Source organism: Plectropomus leopardus, chromosome 18 (genome assembly GCF_008729295.1).
Source record: "Plectropomus leopardus isolate mb chromosome 18, YSFRI_Pleo_2.0, whole genome shotgun sequence".
Taxonomy (NCBI): Eukaryota; Metazoa; Chordata; class Actinopteri; order Perciformes; family Serranidae; genus Plectropomus; species Plectropomus leopardus.
Window position 1 is genome coordinate 12,680,824 of NC_056480.1, and position 22,396 is coordinate 12,703,219.

The 22,396-nt window shown below is 37.2% G+C and overlaps 2 protein-coding genes across 2 annotated transcripts in view; both read left to right on the forward strand.

Annotated features, from left to right (window-relative positions):
• The window catches only part of thsd7aa (thrombospondin, type I, domain containing 7Aa), a 136,435-nt gene extending 127,979 nt beyond the window's left edge, over window positions 1–8,456 (forward strand). The window contains exons 26-28 of the mRNA XM_042506803.1: window positions 3,310–3,523; window positions 4,946–5,033; window positions 8,362–8,456. Of these exons, the coding sequence (XP_042362737.1) occupies window positions 3,310–3,523; window positions 4,946–5,033; window positions 8,362–8,449 (390 nt within the window). The 3' untranslated portion in view covers window positions 8,450–8,456. The remainder of the gene's footprint in view (window positions 1–3,309; window positions 3,524–4,945; window positions 5,034–8,361) is intronic.
• Window positions 8,457–11,472: 3,016 nt separating this feature from the next.
• On the forward strand, window positions 11,473–17,740 carry tmem106bb (transmembrane protein 106Bb). Its single transcript, XM_042506839.1, has 8 exons — window positions 11,473–11,557; window positions 13,170–13,373; window positions 13,772–13,835; window positions 14,700–14,859; window positions 15,896–16,036; window positions 16,117–16,166; window positions 16,955–17,008; window positions 17,120–17,740. The coding sequence occupies exons 1-8, from the start codon at window positions 11,473–11,475 to the stop codon at window positions 17,256–17,258; spliced, it is 897 nt and encodes a 298-aa protein (XP_042362773.1). The 3' UTR covers window positions 17,259–17,740.
• The last annotated feature ends 4,656 nt before the right edge of the window (window positions 17,741–22,396 follow it).

The window sequence follows — 22,396 nt, forward strand, 5'->3', positions numbered from 1 at the left end:
AAAAAAGTGTTATTATAATTTTCAAAACAAAAGCCAGAGCACTCAGATCCTAAAATGATACACAACCCTAGATCGAGGATAAAGTTTTAACAGTTTGGCGCGAGGCACTAAACACCACAGAGCAGAAAATGAATGGAGTTTGTTTTAGCATGTGATTGTATGACTCAGAGATGTCATTGCTAGAAGGAAGCTAGATATCTGGAAGATGAGAGGAGTGTGAGTGAGTTTATAGTGAGCATGTATGATCATTCCAGCAGCACCCTCCAGAGACTGAACCCAGATATGTATAAATTTATAACACAGTGCTGAACTGCACTTCTATTCCTTTGTTTGCCACTGAGGAAATGTAAATGATCATTTCCTCATTTCCTGCTCTGTCTGCTGTTGGACGTACTCTGCCACTGTTTGCACGGCGGGGATTTTTGGGGCCGATTATCCTCCAGAGATTGTCTGAAAGCTGGGGACCCCCTGCAGAGTGATGAATATAGTCAGAGAGAGAGAGAGATGTGGAGGAGGGGTGGCGTGTCTGCACACACACACACACACACACGCACGCACAAACCCACACAATCAAACACAAACCCTGTCTGACAAAACAGACAGCAACATCAGACCGCAGTACTGTTACTGAGATGATTTTAGAGATTGTGCTACTCAATCATAGCTTCATCAAAGGTTCTCCATGATCCGTTAAAGATATAGTGTTTGTGTTTTTATATGTCGATACTATCTTAGATCATTCTTGTTTTAATGTATCTTGTTTCAACGTCCTTTAAATCTGTATTCCTGTGATGTCTTGTTTTGAAATGCTGAATTTCCCATCTGCACAACAAATTTACCCATTGGTAAGAAACCTTGAATCTTGAACAGCCTTGCAAATAGCCTAGTGCGGACTGCATGACTTTTGCAGTGATTTGTCTGTCCCGAAGAATTTTTTGGGGATCTTAGGCATTAAACCTTGAGTTGGCTTGAAATCCATGCTCGTGCCCATCAGGTAGAAGTATTACAGGTCAACCATTTTTGATATGATCTGATCAGACACTAGACTAACTGTAGTTGACAGAGATCTGGACCTGGCCTGGATCCACACCTTTAATATCGAAGGCTTTTTTTGTTTTGGTTGTTTTTTTTCAAAGTTAAAGTGATGTGCTTGCTTTGGACCAATATAAAAAAGAGACAGAGATTTCTTATTACTTTAGACAATTACCAAACCTGAAGCCTTAAGCTTTGTAAAACAAAATGGCCTGAAATCTGGATTGCAGTACTCTAAAACACAGCCAACATCAACACAGGCAGCGGCTCCACTAATTAAAAAGCAGCCACAGTTGAGGTAACATTACATGTCATTTTTCCCCCTTAACTTTATGTCTGTCCCAAAGAAATTCTGATGCACCCTTGGACTTAGGTTCCAGGTCAGGTCTTAATTACTGGTATCGAGAGAACCCATAAAGAACTCTACCATTAGGACAAATGGTATAGTTTTTTCATTTCTTGCTGGTGTGAGCTGCCCCTAATGCTATGTAAATTTCCATACATTTGGTATTTGCCAAAAACAAGAAATATTCATAGTAGCAATAGAACACACAGAATTAAATACGAGCACATCAAGGAGGAAAATAGTATTAGTGACAAAGAAGAGAAAGATGTGGGAGCGTTGAAGAAAAATGTGGAAAAAGGGAAGAAAAGTTAGGGTTGTTTACAAGAGAATGACATTTAAGGAGAAGTAACTTCTAGTGTGGCTTCCTGTTTAAAATGAAATATGAAATAGTTTTACCTCTACAACCTAATCAAATGAGATCTGAAAAAGGAATACTCCCTCTTTGGCCTAACCCTGAACCAAGTTATCCAAGCTTTAGTGTTGTCACGCCTTGGGTAATGTCTAAAGAATGAATAAAGAAAAACAACTGAAAATTGCTAAAAACAGAGCTGCCAGATTAGCTCCCCCATTGTTCAGTGGGCACAAATGTTTTCCAGTGTACCGTAATCTCTAATGGCCTCCTGTAGAGAACAGATTACAAACCAGTCTACTAATCTACTTCAGAAAGGTCTCAAGTAACAAGACAACACAGTATTTTATTGACTAAGTACATCATCAGCTAGCATAAGTATCTGAAAAGATGACCAGTTTAGAATATGTCTTATCCCTTAGACAAATCTCCTCAAGTCTACTGTAGTTTAAAGAGCTATTACAGGTTTTAACTCTGTACCTAATCACATTATTAAATTAAATACTAGAGCCGTGTTTAAAAAAACATTAAGAGTTCTTAATGTCTTCAGATTATTTTGTTTGTTGTATCTAATATTTGACAAAACATTTTTTTTTTTGTGCAACGTAATATTTGAATGTATGTATTGTATGTATTTGTTTGTTAATCTGTGTGATTTATGTGCCGACCCCAGAAGGACCAGCTGACGTCATGGTGGTAGCTTATGGGTATCCTAATAAGCTAAACTAAACTAAACAGATGGACGTACGCAACCTGTGATATATTGGAGTATAGCTGTTACAGTTGTTTTGCTTGAAATGGTCACAAGCCTTAAGAGGTTTACTATAAAGAGCCTTAATCTTACAACATGTAAAGTGAAAATGTTTCTTAAAATGGTAAATTATAGCATTATTGGGAAAAGATCTTAGACTATTCAGTCCCCTTTTTAAAAACAGGGCCAAGATTTGTCAGTGAGTCTGCTTTCTTGTTATATCACAAAATTGAAGTTTGTTTGTTTGGTTTTGTTTTGTTTTTATCGATAGCACAGAACTTTTAAAAGCACAGCTCACCCCAAGATAAACTGTTTTGGTATGAGTTGCAAAGTGTTACAGATATCAGCTGCAGAGATGTGTGCCTTCCTTTCAAAATCATGGAAGTAGCAGTCTCAGCGCACACATCCTACTGTACAGTAAAACGGTTGGTGGGTGTAGACCAATAGGAAAACAGTTCCTATGTGAAACTGCTCATACCAAGGTCTCTGGATTATTTTAAGTGGTGGGGTCATAATTTCTGGAAAAAGGCATTGCTGTTGAGTTTTTCAAATGTAATTTTTGGGTGCTTTGAGCACCACAAGCCGAGTGCCATCTAGTTCCAGTATATTGGAGAGAAAGCAAACATCTCTGCAGCCAATATCTCCAACACTTACCAACTCACACCAAAACATCTAAATTGACAAATAACATTACAGGTAAGAGGGAAAATGTGTATTTTTGGTTTTAAGGTGAACTGTCCCTCTAAGTTTCCAGTGACTGCAAATAGTATACAAAGCATACAGCTGATCTGTCCACATCATTGTGTTTAAATCTCCTTCCTCCTGTGTTAGGCCGGAGTGTGTGGCTGTGAGGAGGGCTACACTGAAGTGATGACGTCAGATGGCCTGCTGGACCAGTGTACGGTCATCCCAGTGCTGGAGATCCCCACTGCAGGCGACAACAAGGCCGACGTCAAGACCATCAGAGCCTTCAATCCCACCCAGCCCGCAGCCAGCACACCAGGCAGGGCGGGGCGCACCTGGTTCCTGCAGCCCTTCGGCCCAGGTAACACACCTCGCACACGGTCTGTGAGCTACCCGCTATAGAGCTGCTGTTTTTATCATGCAGTGACATTGATGACTATGGATTTTTTAAGATGAGCTGTAGGATAACACAATGAAGCTAAAAATAAATAAGACTTGGGTAAATGGCGAATTCACCATCACATATGTAAACAGTAGCAGAGCAGATTCAGACAAAGAAAACCCCTTTGAGCAGGTAAATTACAGTGTATTAAGTGCATTTTGTGGAGAAAATGCTGATTGCTGAAAACAGAAAATTATTGCTTACTAAGCTATAAAAGGTGGATATGGACGTGTGTGTGTGTGTGTGTGTGTGTGTGTGTGTGTGTGGGGGGGGGGGATGACAAATGAAGGAAGGTCAGAGGGGATGGAAAAATGTGAAGACAAATGTACAGGAAGTACAACAAGACTTAGGTTAAAGGAAAGAAATGAGGAAATTTATTTGCGAAGGAAAGGAAGAATGAGAAAAGAACAAAAGAAAAACAGATGATGCAATAAGAAACAGCAATAATGAAGAATTAGGAGGCAGGGAGGAAAAAAAAATGAGCTGGAGGGTGCAAAACAGGAAAAGGGTAAAAAGGAAAGAAAGAAATGGGAATTAAATGGATGCATAAGGAGGGGAAGTGGAAGAAAAACTAGGATAATGACAAAAGAGAAGAATAGATGCAGGAAGAGGCACCAAGGGAGGAAAACAGAAGGTGGTGACAGAGCAAGGAATGAAGGTGGGAATCGGATGAACAGAAAAAACAGAAAAGGAGAGAAATCAAGAAATCGGGGAGTAAAATGAAAAGAAAGAGGAGCATTAAATTAAAGGAGGAAATTAGGAAAAACAGCAGAAACAACAGAAAATGAAAAAAGAAAGAAGAAATAAAGCAAATAAACCAGGGAATAAATGAGAAGAGCAAAAGGACAATGATTAACATTCAAAAACTTTAAAAAGAATAAATTAAAAGAGAAGCTCTGAGTGTTATGTACATTTACAGTGTATACACTAATTTAAAAAGTTTCTAATCAAATATTCATCTCTTCAAATAGAGCAAATAAAAACAAAACAAGCTGCCTCTAGAATTAAAAGTCCATATACACTGAACATACACTGACTGTGTGTATATGTTTATCTGTGCTCATTAACACTGACTTATCACAGTATATACTTAGATGGAGCTGTTCCAGTACAATGACACAACTGACACCTCCGTTCTGTGCTGTACACTGATGTTAAAGGTCGATCTGTGTGCATTTGTGTTACATTGATGATTCACTGACCAACCGTGATGTCCTCACTGAAGTGTAGCAGAAAAATGTGTTTAACTCTACTGCCCCCCTCAGATTAGATGAGGAAATGACATGTCATACAGTACATATCCCTGCAGTGTATTAATAGTACGTGTGATTATCTGTGCAGATGGGAAGCTGAAGACCTGGGTGTACGGAGTAGCAGCAGGGGCGTTTGTTCTGCTCGTCTTCATCATCTCCATGACGTACTTAGCATGGTAACGTATCAGCACTTACATGTTAACACTTTTTATCTCTTCCATGTGTCTTGTCTGTCATCACATCAGTTACCCTTCATGTCATCATTCACCCAAATCCAGCGCTGTAATGGAGGTTGTTTGGGGGAAAAAATCAGCTGTTTAAGCAAGACATGGTTAACGTCGACAAAATCATTCATTTCCACTTATATTTATATATATATTAATGACAATAATAATAATTATAATAAACATCTGCAACTCAGATATAGTTAGTTAGATATTCTTTCTATTCTATTCTTTTACATACAAATGTCTATCAAAATGGACTGCTTCCTGTATAGATGTAGTTAAATGTGGCATAGGTCATTCTGATAGGCGCCATAGGTCATGTTATCAGCCACAAATGTGTATAAGAATATAGTCTTTCCTGTATAAATGCAGTTAAATGTGGCATAGGTCATTCTGATAGCTACAAATATCTATCAGAATGTACTACTTTCCATATAAATGTAGTTAAAGGAGCCATAGGTCATTTTGTCAGGTGGCGAAGTTAATTCTTTCAGTTACAAATGTCTATCAAAATTGACTGTTTCCTGCATAAATGTAGTTAAAAGTAATTCATTCACTTTTGGTTTCACATAGTACACAAACAGCAGTTTCTCAGGTGAAAGTCCCGAGTTTGTTTGACCAATTCGCCTCAGCTCCCACCCGCCCTATGTGAACTCTATTGCTATTTAAACTAGGGTAGTTGCCTGCAGAATCCCACCGCCTGGTGCGTCTCAGCTGCTGCTGAGGGTGTATTGTTGCGTCGATGGCTGATGCCAAGAGCCACTGACCAAGTTTTGGTATTTGGGAGTGAGACCAGGTTGCACCTATGCACTGTATCGGAACATCCTGAGCACAGCAAAATAAGAAGAAAATGCAGGCAGTGGGTAGTCTAAATTGATAAATACACAGCCACACATAATTTATCCCTGCTTATCAAGGTGGATTAAAGATTTAACCCTGGTGCAACCTCCATTACATCACTGGTTATGTTTTTGTCATTCATTCAGTTCATTTCATTTTTCATTTTACTTTGAGTTCCCTCATCATTTGTCCCTTCCTTTATTGTCTTTCTCTCTCCACATTCACCCTCACTCTCGCTGCTCAGTTATTGTGGTTGTTGCCTTTGCTGCAAGTCGAACTCCAAGTCCCCCTCAGATGGGGTTTACTGGACGGACCCAAACGGCTACACAGTGCCTTACACCTGTCCTGCCTGCCAGAAACTAGAGCAAGACGAGTTACAACGGCACAGCCAACTCCAACAAGAACAACAACAACAACATCATCAACAGCAGCAGCAGCAATATGAGGCACTGCTTCAACAGCCTCAACCATCACAACAACCACAGCAGCAGTCACTGCCACCCCCACCACCGCACTTTGAGACTCTCATCACTTAGTCAGGGCCTCATCTCACCTTCCTCTACCTCACTGCGCCTGACATTCATATGTGCCCAATCACATCCAGTGCCTTTTCACTCATTGCAGTGTGTTACTTCCTGGAGGTGAGCAGTTTGTCTTCCGTCAGACACACCACATAACTGCAGGGTTTTACTGTGCATGCAAACTGCACACTGCATTTTACAGTTTTGCTTCTTTGATAGTTTGAATAATTGATAGATTTTACTAGAAAAAAAACAAATTCCTTTCCCAGAGCACTTACCTATTCTTTCAAAAGGAGTGAAGTTAACAATTTAAGGTTTTTAGATAGACGGAAGGATGGATGGATGGATGGATACATAGATAGATAGATAGATAGAATTCATAATTGCATTAACAATGAAGAAATTGACATATATTCTATGTTTACTCACAAAATCTAATCCTTGTCTGGTTGTAAGAAGTTCTAAGGCAACATGTAGTTTAACTCTTTATTGAGAAACATTGTAACTGCTTCTACGGCTGCTAAATCTAACGCTAAACTACCAGAAATACTCACACTATGTTACTGCTGTTACTATTACCATTGTGTGATGTTGTGTTTCCAACATGGGTATTTATAATTTCCCCACTACATTTGGTTCAAAAAACTGTAAATTACAAATTATTTATTTATTTAATTATTATTTTCTTATTTTAAATGTAATCAGATTTTAATATATTGTGTCTAAAACTCATGGGATGTGCCAGTTATGTATGTATTTATATATTATTGATTTAATACTCACTCTTTGTAGTAGTTTTAGCTGTAGGCGGTAGAATCCTCCCAGGTTAAAACTCCAATTTACAGAAAAAAAATATATGTATATGACCTTAGTTTCCTTAATATTGGCGAATGCCCTGAGTGGGTCAGACATAATTTTAAAATCTTTCTTCTGCTGCCATCTTGTGGTCATCCATACACATTGGATATTTACACGAAGTCAGTCAGACCTTGTAGGCAGATGTGAGCAGTTTCATGTGGGAACTATTTTCTCCCAACTGAACTACACTCACCAAATGTATCACTACACAGAAGGAAGTAGCAAGTATAGTTTGGAGGGAGGTGCCATTGGCATGCTGACTGCGGGAATGTCCACCAGATCTGTTGCCCCTGAGCTGAGTGTTCATGCCACTACCATGAGCTGTCTCTAATGTATCTCTTTGAATTTGGCAGTATATAAACAGGCCTCACAGCCACACAAGTCTGTTACAATGACAACAGTAATTTAAACTATTTATTGCAGCTGTCTGGGTTGCTGGTCTCATATGATCTGGAACTTAAGGATGCTGGCTGTAGAGGTCCTAAGCTGGTGGGGTTACATGTGGTTTGCGGTTGTGATGCTGGTTGGATATATTGCCAAATTCACAGGAACAACAGAGGAGACGGTTTATGGTCGTGGAATGAATATTCAGCATACCAATGGCACGCTCCCTTAAAACTTTTGCTACATGTGTGGTATTGTGTTATGTGTTCAAACTGCATATTTAAGAGCATTTTAGTGTGACCATCACAAGGCACATCTGTGCAATGTTACAGTTTAATAAGCATGTTGATATCCCAAACCTGAAGGTTTTGGAAAACGGAAAGAGCTCTCCAGTATGGATTTTAAAATAATAATAATAATAATAATAATGAGTGCATTGCAAAGTCTTAAATTGTTATTATTACATCTTAAACTTAATCCTGTTAAAAATAGAAATAAAAACAAAAGTGTTGCATTGAAAATTTTGCTCAGTCGAATAGACTGATATATAGCACACTGGTAAAAAAGATAAAAATGTATTTTTTTTTTTAATTAAAGGGTAATCTGTCACTGAAAAGCAAAGTTACAATTGTGGTCAGATTCTCTAAACTATGTTCTCCCTGTTTACTCCGTAGCAAAAAGCCAAAGAAGCCGCAGCGAAGGCAGATGAACAACAGACTGAAGCCGCTGACTCTGGCCTATGATGGAGACGCCGACATGTAGAAGTCTTCCTGCTGACCACACTGACCTACAGACATTTGTCCTACTGCAGGACACACGGGGTTGCTTTGGAAACCCTTGATGTCAGGGCTGCCGCTGGGCATTTTTCACTTCACGTGGACACGTTGGAAAGATGATTCTGACAGAAATATAAACCTCAAAGTTCCAGAAGCAGAATCCATGTCCATTAGCAGCCTTGATGTTCTTGTCCTCTTTTGTAATTTCCATTTTGATACTTTGTTTCACAAGAGCCTTCATGAATTCTTTATCTTCTTCTGCAAGTTTGCCTTCGCTTCTTTGCCATCTACTACTGCCGGTAACATCCAAATCACGGTCACTGGAGAGGGTCGCCCCGAAACAAAGATTTTGCTGTAAAAGCTCAAATCTTCATTTGTCTTTTTGTTCATTTTGTCACAGCTGAGTGTGATCATCTTCTAAGGGCACTTCTTTGTCCCATTAAGAACATTCAAATGCGCTTGTGGTCCATGTCCTAAGAAAAGAAAACCAGAGAACAAGAGCGTAATGATTCCCAGGGCCCCCATCACTTCTGCCTGCCTCTCCCTTCTCCGTTTTCAGGCATAATTTTTGCACTATATTAGTGCAGCATGATATGTACTTATGTCTAGCTTTGCCATAGGAAACTGCCTCTCTCAATACAAGATGGTGTACAGTCTTGTGCTAGAAATGTACAAAAGTAGACTTTTTTGCAAACAGAACTCACCAATGTTTGTTAATATTTTTCTTCTATTACCTCTTATGTGTGATACGATGGGACTCGATGTAAATAGGGATTTTTTCGGTGGTATCAACTTTACCTTTCTAGTATGTACAGCTTCTCGTCCCAAACTCTGCCTGAGTTCAGTTGTTCTCTGACGATTGTTTGACTGTGGCTTAAGATCACAACCTTTTTGTTTGGTAAAATATTAATGGCCAATACAACTCAGACTGCAGAAGATGCGTATAAATCCCTTCCATTATGAAACCCTTTAGCTGTGATACTGGAAGAAGAAAATTGATTTGTACTCCACTTTCTTACAAAGTATACAGCCAAAATGGTTTATCAATACTGATATTGTATTTATGCTTTACAGATTAATTTTTAAATGTGTATCCATAATAAGCCATCAAGCTTTTGGTCACAAATGTTAATTAGTCATTTCTTTTTTCTTTTTTCTTTTTTTTTTTTGGCCAATAAATATCAAATCTGCAAATATAAATTGAAATTATTATTAGCCAAAAGATGATTTTGACTTTTTACTCATTTTAAATTTATATAGGTCTCATAAGATTTCCCGTCTCTTTCTATTTACTTAGACTGCCCTTTAAACCAGTCTGTAATGCTGTATGCTGCACCAGGAAACAAAAAGCTCTGTCAGATCCTTTCCAGAAGCTTTTCTGTTGATGGGAATTCAGATCAGGAGTAATATCTGTATTCATTGACATGTATTTTGAAGCTAAAAGTCCAGCCACGCAAAATGAACTGAACATTATTTATAAGTTTGAGACATCACATCATTGCCAGAGAATGGCAGTTTATTATTCTGTGGAGTTTGTTGCTAGTAAGTTGATGGAATGTTTAATTTATATCTCTTGGAATATGAGTTGTAAATATAGTGCTAAATATTTCTTTTTTTAATTTATTGTTTATGTACCATATTGTGTTTCCTTTTTTACTGCACAAGATGTTATGCAAAAAGAAAAAAAAAATGGGGGCGTGAATGTGGGTGTGCTCAAAGCGATATTGAAAACCTTGTAAAAAGCAAAGTCGCTGAAGAACTCTGTCCTTTTCCTACTATTTGTTTATATGTATTTGACTAATGGCTGATAATAAACAAGAGAAATATTTGAAAGTCATGTTTTTTTGACAGCTTTTTTCAGTACCTTAAGTAAGAAACATTTTTATTTTATATTTTACATATTTAAATCGGTATGGTGGAGTATTTTGTTTAAAAAAGAATAAAAGGCACACTTTGATATGTCGTCCAAAACGTCATACAATAGTAAGGTATTGCAAGATGGAAGAAAACGTCAAAAAATAGTATGTGGCATATATGGCATGAAAATACCATCAATCGAATTGCTTAGTCGGAAATAACTGTTGTATAATGGAGTGTAATCAGTCAGCCAGTGGCAGCAACCATGTAACTTTCGGGCTAACAAAACAAACAACACTGATCCTTTTACAAAGGGTGAGTATTCAATCAATAATATATAAATACATACATAATTGGCACATGACTATGAGATTTAGACACAATATATTCACATTTGATTACATTCAAAATAATAACATAACGAATAAATAATTTGTAATTTACAGTTTTCTGAAATAACCAAAACAGGAAAAATAGCAGGAAACTTATAATTCCCTATGTTGGAAACACAACATCACACAATGGTAATAGTAACAGCAGTAACAGTAACATAGTGTGAGTATTTCTGGTAGATAGCGTTAGATTTAGCAGCCGTAGAAGCTGTTACAATGGTTAGAACTTCTTGCAACCAGATAATGATTATATTTTGTGAGTAAACATAGAATATATGTCTATTTCTTCATTGTTAATGCAATTATGAACTCTATCTAGCTATCTGTGTATCTATATATCAGAATCAGAATCTAGTTTTATTGCCAACTACATTTACATATATACAAGGAATATGACTTTTGGTGCAAAACAGTTAACATAAAGGAAGAATAAAATAGTGACATTAAATAGAATAGAACATAAAATGAAAAATATAGAAGCAATTTAAATATATCAAATGACAAAATAGAATAATAAGGACACAAAAAGTATGTTACAAAAGTTGCAATGGAGGGATTGTACATTTTCAGTAGAGTTGCAGTGCAAATATCTTAAGTTTAAATAATTAAGTTGACCTAATTCTATTTATCTATCTATCGATCTATCTATCTATCTATCACAAATAATCGATATCAGTCTAAGTGCACGTTTTAATACTTATTTCCTGGCAGCGCACAGACGCTGATCTGTCCCGTTGTTTTGAATGTATCACACGCGCGCATGTCTGTTTTTCACAGGATAAACAAAACTACAAGACCCACTAGCAGCAGTAATCCTGTACAGTCAAACAAAGAGTCGCGTCCAGGTAATCATTTCTGGTCCTTTTTCACTGAAAGTATGTGTTTGTGCAGCGTATCGCGTATTAATGTTTGATAAATAGGCTGTGGTTGCTGTGAAACTGTCCGGGTGAGTTAACGCTAGCTGTCGCCACGGCTAATTTGTTAGCTGTCAGCTAGTCTTAGCTAGCTAAAGTCATCTCGCTGTGGTTGTGATTTAAGGAGGCATTTTGACAGCTTGCAGCTCCACTTTGGTGATATATATAAAGTTTGTCGCTACACCGACAGTGACCGTCGCTTTCAGCTGAAGTTACAAAGGTAAACCGCCTTCTTGGCTTGTCAGGTCACAGGTTTTAACACAAAATACACAGGCCTTAACTAAGCTAACGATAATGTTAGCGGTATTAACGTTAGCGTTAGCCTGCTAAATAATGCACTTAAAATAATAAATTGGCTTCAGTTTGGATGTTGCTAACAGCGTTTAGACGAGATTTCTTTTACGAGACATGGCCCCAAAATTACCAAGAAATTTAAGAAAAAAGTCGGAAGAAAATTTCCTGGAAATAAGTAAACAAGGAAAGTATACAAACTAAATAAATAAATAAAGGTGTTGAAAATAATACATATACAAATACATTTTTTCTGCATCATAATTTGAAATTTATTAATATAAAATCATAACAATTAAAAAATGATGTTTTATGGATTTTTTTTCTCGTTAAAAATATCTAATGACTTAACCCTTTTTATGACTAATTTTCGCATCATTTTCTTGTCACCTTTTACTCATTTCCTGCATTTTGCGGGACATTTCTTGTCGAGTTGGTCATTGCCTTTACTCCCCTAGAAATCAAACGAGTTTGCTAAGGATGCCAAGGGTTAAAAAGCTTGTGACAGATGTCTGAATGCAGCTTGAGAAAACTGTTGTGAATTCAGGTTTCAAATTGTTATTTCCACACGTCATTTGATACCATTTTCTATCTGGTTGTCTGAGCCTGTTGACTGTCTTCCATGAATTTTTAAAACATTAAAAATAAGGAATCTTATGTAATATTATTGATAATTGCACTAAACCAGGGATGTGAATATAGACAGTGCAGGCAGTACGGATGCACTGCGGAGAAGTTCCCAAAACAGTGAGTGTGCTAACATGCACTATATAGTCTGGTTTTTGCCCTTACTCCATAAAAGACAATATTCCTACTTAGCTATTTACATGGTTAATGAAAATGAGGAGTGAAATAACACTCCCATTTGCATGCACCTGTGCATACTCCAGTCAATGTGCCCTAACATGTAATTTATCATGTCAAAATACGGAAAAGTAGAACGGCTAGAACCACTTGTAATTTTGCTTCTTTGCATCAAAATTAGCTTTTTTTTGCAGTTTCCTACAGTTGTTAGATTTGTTGGATCATGCAAGCTCATCCACCCTCCATGAGGTTGGGATTTGTTACGCTCCTCTGACTTTGTGGATCAGAAATCCAACTTTGTAGGGGTGTTGCAGTTTACATTTTTATATGGATCTTGGTAATTCCTAGTGCAAATAGAACGCACCTTCAGACATGGACTCAGAGCAAATAAGTCAACATGGACAGACCCATCCATCAATCACAGACTGTCCTTGTGTTTGCCTTCCAGGTGTGACTATGGGGAAGTCTTTTTCCCACCTCACCAAGCAGACAGGCCACGATGAGGGTCAGGACAGCCTGACTTCTCCTCTGGAGGACACCCACACTGAGGACGGAAAGGGTGGCGATGTGTCCCAGTTTCCTTATGTGGAGTTCACAGGACGGGACAGTGTGACGTGTCCCACATGTCAGGGCACTGGGAGGATCCCCAGAGGTAACACCGCCGTGAAAACATTTAGAGTGGGGGAAGTCAGTATGTTAGAGAGCGCCACGCTGAAGGCTAAAAAGTTAGCCGTCCTACATTGACACATGGTTTTACAATATCTAGTAATAATCGTAAATGAAACAAGGCAAACCATGATGTAACGGTTGGAAAGTAACACCTGCCACAGGCTAAATGCTGGTAAAATATACAAGTGGCTGCTCGATATGCTTCACTCACCAGCCTAAAAAGCAATGGTAATCTATTGAGTGGCTGGTAGATTTTTTAAGAGTCCACCAGCCACAGTCGCAGGTGGACAAAAAAGTCCATTTCCAACCCTTGTTTCAACACAGACTTAGATTTCAGGACAGCTGACAGTCACTCATGATTAACTATTGTCTGTGTTTCAGGACAAGAAAATCAGCTTGTGGCATTGATTCCGTACAGCGACCAAAGGCTGCGACCCAGGAGGACGTAAGTACTTTTATCTTTGGGTGTCCTCTAGATAGAGCCACCAAAAGTGTTGAAGGCCTGAACAGTTACATCTTTACATTAACTGCACTTAAGTTTTCTATTAGAAGTTGAATTAAATATAGAAGTTTATGAAACTTTAGCAAAGATACTCAAAAATAACTTTTGTTTGGAAACCTTTTTGTGACATTACAGGGTTCTTTGATAACATACACTATAGGTAGTTGTTTATCTATGTAACCTGTATTTTTTTTACCTCCGCCATTTTGGCCATAACTCAAGAAGTTAGAAGCTAATTATGACGAGTCAAACTCATTTGAAACTGATGGTCAAGATTTTCTTTGCTGCTCTGTCGAAGATACGTCTGAAACATCTGTGTTTTGGAATAAGCAAGTTTTTTCGTAGCATCATTTGAAGCATTGTCAGCTGTCGTGACTACATATGAGTCTGGACAGACACGGATGTAAAACTGGATTCGCAAGGTGGTCATTGTAGTTTTGCAGAGTTTCTGGCTTTAGAGCAAGTAGCCAGTAATGGTCGTTGAGCACTCGGGATGGGTGCCATTAGGAGTTTATGGATACTACTGCTCCTAATCAGTTTGGTTCTTTAACGATACTCTTATCACTATTTTTTCATTACTAAACAGCTGCTTTTTACCAAAAATATGTATTTGAAAAAGGAATGAATTCAGAACAGAGTCAGAATTGAATTTAAGTAAATATTGCCAGAGCAGCAACACAAATGTTGACTTCAGCAAAGTCACAAAATAATTTCAAAAGACAAAACATAGACATAACATATCAGTCACATTTATACGTTTGCGTTTTGTGTTAAGTATTAAATCATGTGGTTGTCTTGTCTCCTCAGGAAGTTGTATGTAACCGCGTCAGTGGTGCTCTGCCTGCTGCTGTCCAGTCTGGCCGTTTTCTTCCTCTTCCCTCGCTCAATCGATGTATCCTACATCGGGGTGAAGTCCGTGTTCGTCAGCTACGACCAAGAGAAACGCAGCGTCTATCTTAACATCACGGTGAGCTTTAGCTTTAGTCTAAAAACGAAAGAATGCAGCAAAAAAAGGGATATGGCTAATGTTGTAGTTTAGGAAAAAAAGGTTGTTTGCATTTGTGTAAACCATGGAGGTAAATCGTGGAGATAAATATAAATATAGCAAATGCAGTAACCAGAGAGGATGGTAGAAAGGTATTCCACATCAATGTGTTACACTACTTAAGGTTTATAAACCGTGTTTGGTGTTTTCATGAGAAGTAAGTAGACATTTATTGCCAGTATCCATTATTAAAAATCCTCCCTGCACAAGAGCATAATTTCCAAAGCTGTTTTTGCTGTCCCCCTGAGGATAGACGATTAGTTTTGGGTTTCTATGTTGTTTCTGCTCAGATCCAGTAGATGTCAGCAGCGTGTCTCTGAGAGGCTCATTCTGACAGGAGCTGGTGTTGTAATTTGGTGTTAGTGGGTGTTGTTTTTGATGCGTTGGGCCTTGTTGAACTGATGTAAAAAAAAAGAAAAGAAAAAAAAACTTTTTTTTTTGTTATCTGATAATATGATGTTTGCAAAACTGGTCAAATGTGACCAAAACATGAGCTGAAAATTAGCAAGGGGGATTATTACACATTGACAAAAAACTCGGGAAAAATGTCTAGAAAACTATATTCATATTTTGTATAAATATACACCTAAAAGGATGTTACTGAAAAAGATTAATGAATTTTAGCAAATTTTAAGATCATTTTCTTGTTTGTTGTTGTTTTTTTGAACTTTTCTCCCTTTGTGCTTATCAAAAGAGAATTTTCATGTAACCCTTAACCAATATCCTGCAAATATTTCTGATTATTTTCAGATCATTTTCTTGCTAATTTTGGGGGCATTTCTTGTTAAGTTGCTCAATGCTGTCCTCCTATGTTTTTGAAGGGAAGCAAGCCATTTTACTCACGTTTCACATGGTTAAATACAGTGTTTTCATGGTAATATGTGAAATGGAAACATATAATGGAAAGTATAAAACGTACTGACAAAACTAATCTCTTCCGATGCTGGTTCTCTCCCAGAACACTCTCAGTATCACCAACAACAACTACTACTCAGTGGAGGTGGCCAACATCACAGCTCAGGTGCAGTTCGCCAAGACTGTGATCGGTAAATCTCGCATCAGTAACATCACTGCCATCAGCCCTCTGGACATGAAACAGGTACAGTTCAGCGTCAGTTCACCACTTTATCGTGTGTCTGCGTTGGTACAACTCCCACTTTTCACTGTGTGTGTTTTCAGATTGATTACATGGTGCCCACCCTCATCGCCGACGAGATGAGCTACATGTAGTAAGTACTGTTACAAAGTTACAGATTTGCCCAAAATTTTCAAAATGTCGATAAAACACAATAGGCAGATGACTGCTTTTCCACTGAGTGATGTTATTCGACTTCTCCTCTCACGATAACATTCCAAGAAGCATGGCGATGGATATTCAAAACATTAGCAGGAGTTTTTGTATTGCAGCTACCGCACTAGCCGACATTATTTCCAATCGAAGGCGACGTAGGCGTGTTATGCGAGCGATTATAAAAAGCCAAGCCCCGTATACATGAGAGGGGCCACATATGAGGGATTCTGGGACGTGATAGTCCACGATTTGACAGAGCAATTGTGGATTCAAAACTCCAGATGATCAGCTCAACTTTTGAAGAGTTATGTGACTCCTCTTTTAGCGCCTGCTGCTCCCGAGGGAGCCAGTTCCTGCCGACACTGTGCTGTGCATCATGTGACCTGTAAAAGCGACAAAAGTGTTTCCATTGCAGTTTTGCAAAATATTGCTATATAGAATTACACGATATACCACCTCATGCGAGCATAAAAACTTTTTTTGCAGTAAATGGAAGTTTTAGACGCATTTCCATCAGGTGTTTTTTATATTCGCAATTTCAATTTGCGCAATTTAAGGGTTAATGGAAACCCGCCTAATGAAATGCAAGTGGTGGTCCCTTCATGCTACTCTACATTGAACATATACACTGAAATTTAAATGGATGTATTAGAGTAGAATAAAATTAAAATATTAGAGACAGTTTATCCAATATACACATTTACCAACATTGGTTTTATTTTTCAGTGACTACTGCACCCTGCAAACCATCAAAGTCCACAACATTGTCGTCATGATGCAGTGAGTTGTCTTGATCCACTGTCAGTTATGCTATTATCAATCTAAACATCTGTGCTCTCCGTGTGTTGTGTGTGTTTTTGACTTCACCTCGTTCCTCTCCGCCCTCTGCAGAGTGACCATCACCACGGTGTACTTCGGTCACGCCGAGCAGGTGTCGCAGGAGATGTACCAGTACGTGGACTGTGGAGGGAACACCACTTCTATCAGAGGGATGACCAAGCCGTTCAACATCCCGCAGCCTGCTGAGTAATCCCACCTCTGTCCTCCTTACCTGCTCTGACTCGGCCTCTGAAAACTGGCCTCAGATGGTTCACTGTGTTTCACCTTCTGCTCCACCTGCAGTGTCTAACAAGCTGCCGCTGCCACGATACGGCGGCGTTTACTTCCAACGTCAATGCTAGAAGAAATTCACAGAAAGAGAGGAAAATGATGTTTCTTGTGGAAGCACATTGCATTCAGCAAAGAAAAAAATATCTAGTAAGTATGACTTTTGGTGTCATGATTTTAAGATACTTGACAATTGTCACACAATCACAAGATTTATGTTTATTAGCACAATATAAAATCTCATAATATGAGATCCATATGTCATAATTGCAGTAAGATTCTGAAATAAATGATCTCTATCTTGTATTTACAGAAATACTGTCATTTAAGGATAGTTAAATGATTTGCACATTGATTTATGACATCTGTAATTTAAACGTAATTAAAGGATCTGTATCTCGCAAATTACTAGAAAACCATTGTATAATTACTAAATCCCTTCAAAATCTCCTTATTACAAGACAGCTAATATAATAACAATTAACTATAATCAGTAGGACCTTGTAATTCCAAGAAAATTGTCTCATAAATACAAGTTGTGTATCAAGTCATTATAAAAAGACCATTTTAAGATCAACATCTGTTAAAATAATTACAAGAAAGCTATATAATTATGAGATTAACATTTTGTGATGTTATTTCAAGTTAGAAAGTGTCACGATTTCTATCTAATAACTACGAGAAAACATCCCATAGTTATAAAATATATCGCTCGTAAAATAACTTTAAAATTTCTCACATATCTCACAGTTACACATTATGTATTACATTATTACAGAAATGACAAGTTATTAGCTTGAAATTACAAGAAAGCCATATGTTTGCATTTATTGTAATAAAAATAAATAAATGTAATAACTTTCCCGTTGTTTATTACTCACAAGAAAACTATTTCATAGTTTGAACGTCTGTAATTCGTAATTTTGAGATATGTGTCTCTTAACTAAAACTTAAAGGACTAATATTTTTGAGTACATTTTCTTGAAATGGTCTCATAATATCCTCATAATTTTGAGATATGGATCTTGTACTGATTGTGTGGTAACACTTTTTTTCTCTCTCTTGCTGAATGCAGTGTTGCCTCCGTATATTTGTCCAGTCAAAGTAAAACCAGTCAGGGGCTCTAAAAGTTTAAATCAACTGCTTTTCAGATGAAAACCAAGTTAAACGTTTGATCGAGCGGCTGCAACTCTGACTATCCGGCTCTCTTCCTTTGTCCCCTTCATGTATTTGTAGGCGAGTATGTTAACACCCTTTTAGGTGATGCTGATCATTTTATCTCTACCACTCTCTCGAAGCAGCCGTCGTTGCTGATACATTTTTAAGGCCTCTTATCTCGAGCTAACAGACCGACAGATTTGCTATCCAGATGTTGCCGAGATAGCAAATCATGTTTTTGCTCTGCTTAATTGTATTTTTCATTTCATCCCAAAGTCACTGCTTAACTTCTTATTTCAATTTCACTTTCACTGTTTGAAGTCTTGCAGTGTCTGTGCCAAAGGTTTTTGGCTACAATGCATTCCTACAGATATTTTCAATCTTTAGTTTAAAGATTATGAATGTGTTATGCTGCAGTTTTTCCTCATTTAGCAAAATAACAGTATTGGCGATTCTATGGATGTATTTTAAAAAGTATTCCAAAAATATTGAAGTTCGATAATTGGAAACTAGTCCCACTGCTCAGTTATTTTTGCCATTATACAACATACCTCTTTGTTAATTCTAAAAAGACACATTTATAGGCTGATTATAGGAAAACAATATTTGATACCTCAAGATAACCTTCAAATGTAAGTGTTATTTATGAGTAATCGGCTTAAAAAACAAATAATTAGCATATATTATCAGTCAAGTTAACTTAAAAAGTCATCAAACTGCTTTGTTTTCCTGCCACGCGTTTATTATTGGAATGGTTTTCTCTCGACAGTACTGAAATGGCATCATTTCCATTATCATTTACACTAATAAGTCGATTCCACTCCTGTCTTTGTGTTATTAACATTATCTATGATTTATAAAAGAGGAGGGAACCAAGGGTTATTTATTAGAATAAGAAATGATTTGAAAACTTGACATTCCACTACCTACGTAACCATCATGCACTTTATAAGTATATTTAAATAGCACACTTTATTAACTTTATTAGCAGTCTCAAGTTCTCATAAGCCTTTTCCTCCACCACAGTGTGTTAGGCTAAAGAAGGAGTGTTGTTCCTACATGATTACAGTACTCGGATACTACTGTTTGTGATTCTGAGATAAGCTCATGTTGGATAGTGTTTCTCTCTGACTGCACCTTTGCTTTGAATTTTGTACAATCTGCTGATTTGGTACTACTACTACTACTTACTACTGACTACTGCTATTGTTTTTATTTGTTGGGTGTTCATTGTTACAGTATACGTTGCTATTTTTTGTCTTTAACTTTGTGGTAAATTAAGGGAGCTCCTATGGTATTCCATTTCAAAGATAGGAGTGAAAAAAAACTTATAACAACACCTATTTCACAAAAATGAGTGTTGCTGCGTCACTTTTTGAGGTGTGGCTGGGCTTGAACTCCTCTGTAGATCTACACGACATCATCGCTGCACAGGGTGTAAAGAAAGCACCACAAGCTGGCAGTGCAAGCAAGCTCATAAGACTTTATAAAACTCTTAAATTACAAGAGGATTTATCAATTTAGAGGGTGTTACATCTTTGATCATTCTCTGCACTGGCAACTCTATGGAAGCAAGTAAGAGACATAAGTATTTGAATTTTAATAGCTACGTAATACCTAATGTTGAAATTTAAACTCCACTGAATCCATAGCATTGAATTTTTAGATCTGAATTTGACCATCAAATATGAGCAAGCTGAATATAACCTCAAAATATATTATCCATTAGCTGTTATAATATTCAAATACTTATTTGCTTCTATACAAAAACTTTCACTGGTTCATTCTTTTGAATTCCAACGGTTTGTCATTTTGCTGTTTGACATCATTGTATATTGTTATTTTTGGGTTTTGAACAGACAGGTTAATCCATCATCAAACTTTTGTTGTTTTTTTTTCCAAACACCAGTGCAACATTTTAAAAAATATGCTTTTTTTGCCATTTTACTTAGATACAGATGAGATTATTATATTTCTTAGTTTCATGGAAGCAAAAAAGAGACGTGTCTGTTCAAAAATCAAAGATGATAACTTACAATCATGTTAAGTTTCTCGAATGCAGCGCTATATTTGCACTCTCTATCCTACTGATAAGTGTTAAATTTACATTTTGGGGCACTCTGTGATTTGATGATCATAATGATTATGCATACAAATTATTACTAAATTACTCTTACTACTGGTATCTTTCTAGAAACAGTATTCTTATTTTTCTACCTTACATAAAAATATGGAGTAATATTTTTTTCCACCATTTCACACAATTTATTTTGTTGATGAAAAGTATTTTTTCATCTTTGACCAAAAAATAATCCAGCTGTCTAACAAATCTATTTTGCTTGAAAAACATCTTGCATATCCAAAATACTTTTTTTTCAACATTGTGTAAATACAGAAACTTTGTTTATATCATATTCATACAAACTGTAACGGTTGGAAAGCTACACGACAGCGATAACATTTGTACTGAGTGAGATTTGAAGAAAAGCACACTTTTTTATCATAGCTTTCACCCTTAACAATACCTTTTAACATTAAACATTTGAAATGCTATTTTAGACTCCTACCTCTAATGTCATTTTAAATATTTTGTTGGTCATTATTCATAGTGACTGTTGTGGGAGCATGAATAAAGTTTTAAAACTTGATTATGCATGGAGTATTTTATTTATTTATACAAATATACATTTATATTTTTTTTTAGCATTATGTTATTTTGCAGCCTTAAGCTAAATGTCTTTTTCCACTCAACAAAAATTGAAATTTAGAAAGTTGTGAAATTTAATTAAGCATTAAGCAAGGTCTCAGACTTTGCTATGACACATGAAATTTAACTCTCCCTTCTTCTCCCAAGCTGTGTGTGTGTGTTGTAATGCCATGAGAGGTGGAGTCAAGGGTTGCAGCAAGGACTACAAACCATCAAGGCATCCAGTAAAAGATTACAAGGACCCACAGTAAGCCAGCAGGCAGGCAGGACATTGATTGCAGCCCAGCTGAAACAAATCAGCTGATTGCCCCAGTAAAAGGATCTGGAGGGGAGGGGGAGTCAGTGCATGTAGGAGAGAAGATGAATAGAGAGAGGAGCAGTTTTAAGTTATGTTTCCCAGGAGGCAGTGGACTGGAGTTTTGATTTACATACCTTTTTTTGTAACAAAGAAATAAGTTGATCTTTTAATGAAGACTGAATACACTTAATTTAAGTTGGAAAGCAATGTTTGGCTTCATTTCCTCTACCCACACCTCCAAAGCTTTAGGAGAAAAGCTCCTGATCCTCTCAAAACGTTGCAGTGGTGGAGAATACGGGGAAGTAGGAGGGGTGGATTTGAACAAATGCTCGTCAGTGATTTGACTGTTCGCTTTGCACGATTAAGAACCAATGAGGACAGCGTGGAGGAAATGTTTGAATCCCCAAAGAAGATGACTTACTCACTGAGCTGCTTTTCACATATCTTCCCTCTTGAGGCAATAACATCACAAGTGCAAAACTGTGATAATTTTTGGCTTTTCAAGCTCAAAACGTGCACAACGGTCATATACTGGTGATAAAATGAAAAAAAAACATTTGGGTTTATTGCCAAAAACTTTGTTAAAAATTTTGATAAAAATGTGTTTCCATAAAAAAAAAGTATGTGCCGTACAAATTATAACAAAATATCAATGCAGACTCACTTTTTGACATATCTGAACACCATTAAAAATTAAAAATAATCTCCTATGCAAAGAGTGTCTCTGCCAAATTTGGTAGCATTTGAATGGAGACTTTTGGAGATGTTCATTCGTTCGGCATTTTTGTAAAAATATAGAGCGACGTAGCTCTAAATTGACCTTAGGTTGCAGTAAGGCAAATTTCTGTCACATTTAATTGAGGCATTGAACTTCCCGTAAGCTGGTTTTGCACATTCC

Bases quoted from the DNA above. Each gene is read 5' to 3' on its own strand.
- tmem106bb (XM_042506839.1), top strand. From the start codon at position 11,473: ATGTCTGTTTTTCACAGGATAAACAAAACTACAAGACCCACTAGCAGC. The intron at 16,037-16,116 runs GTACAGTTCAGC...GTGTGTTTTCAG, and splicing joins GCCCTCTGGACATGAAACAG to ATTGATTACATGGTGCCCAC. The intron at 17,009-17,119 runs GTGAGTTGTCTT...CGCCCTCTGCAG, and splicing joins AACATTGTCGTCATGATGCA to AGTGACCATCACCACGGTGT.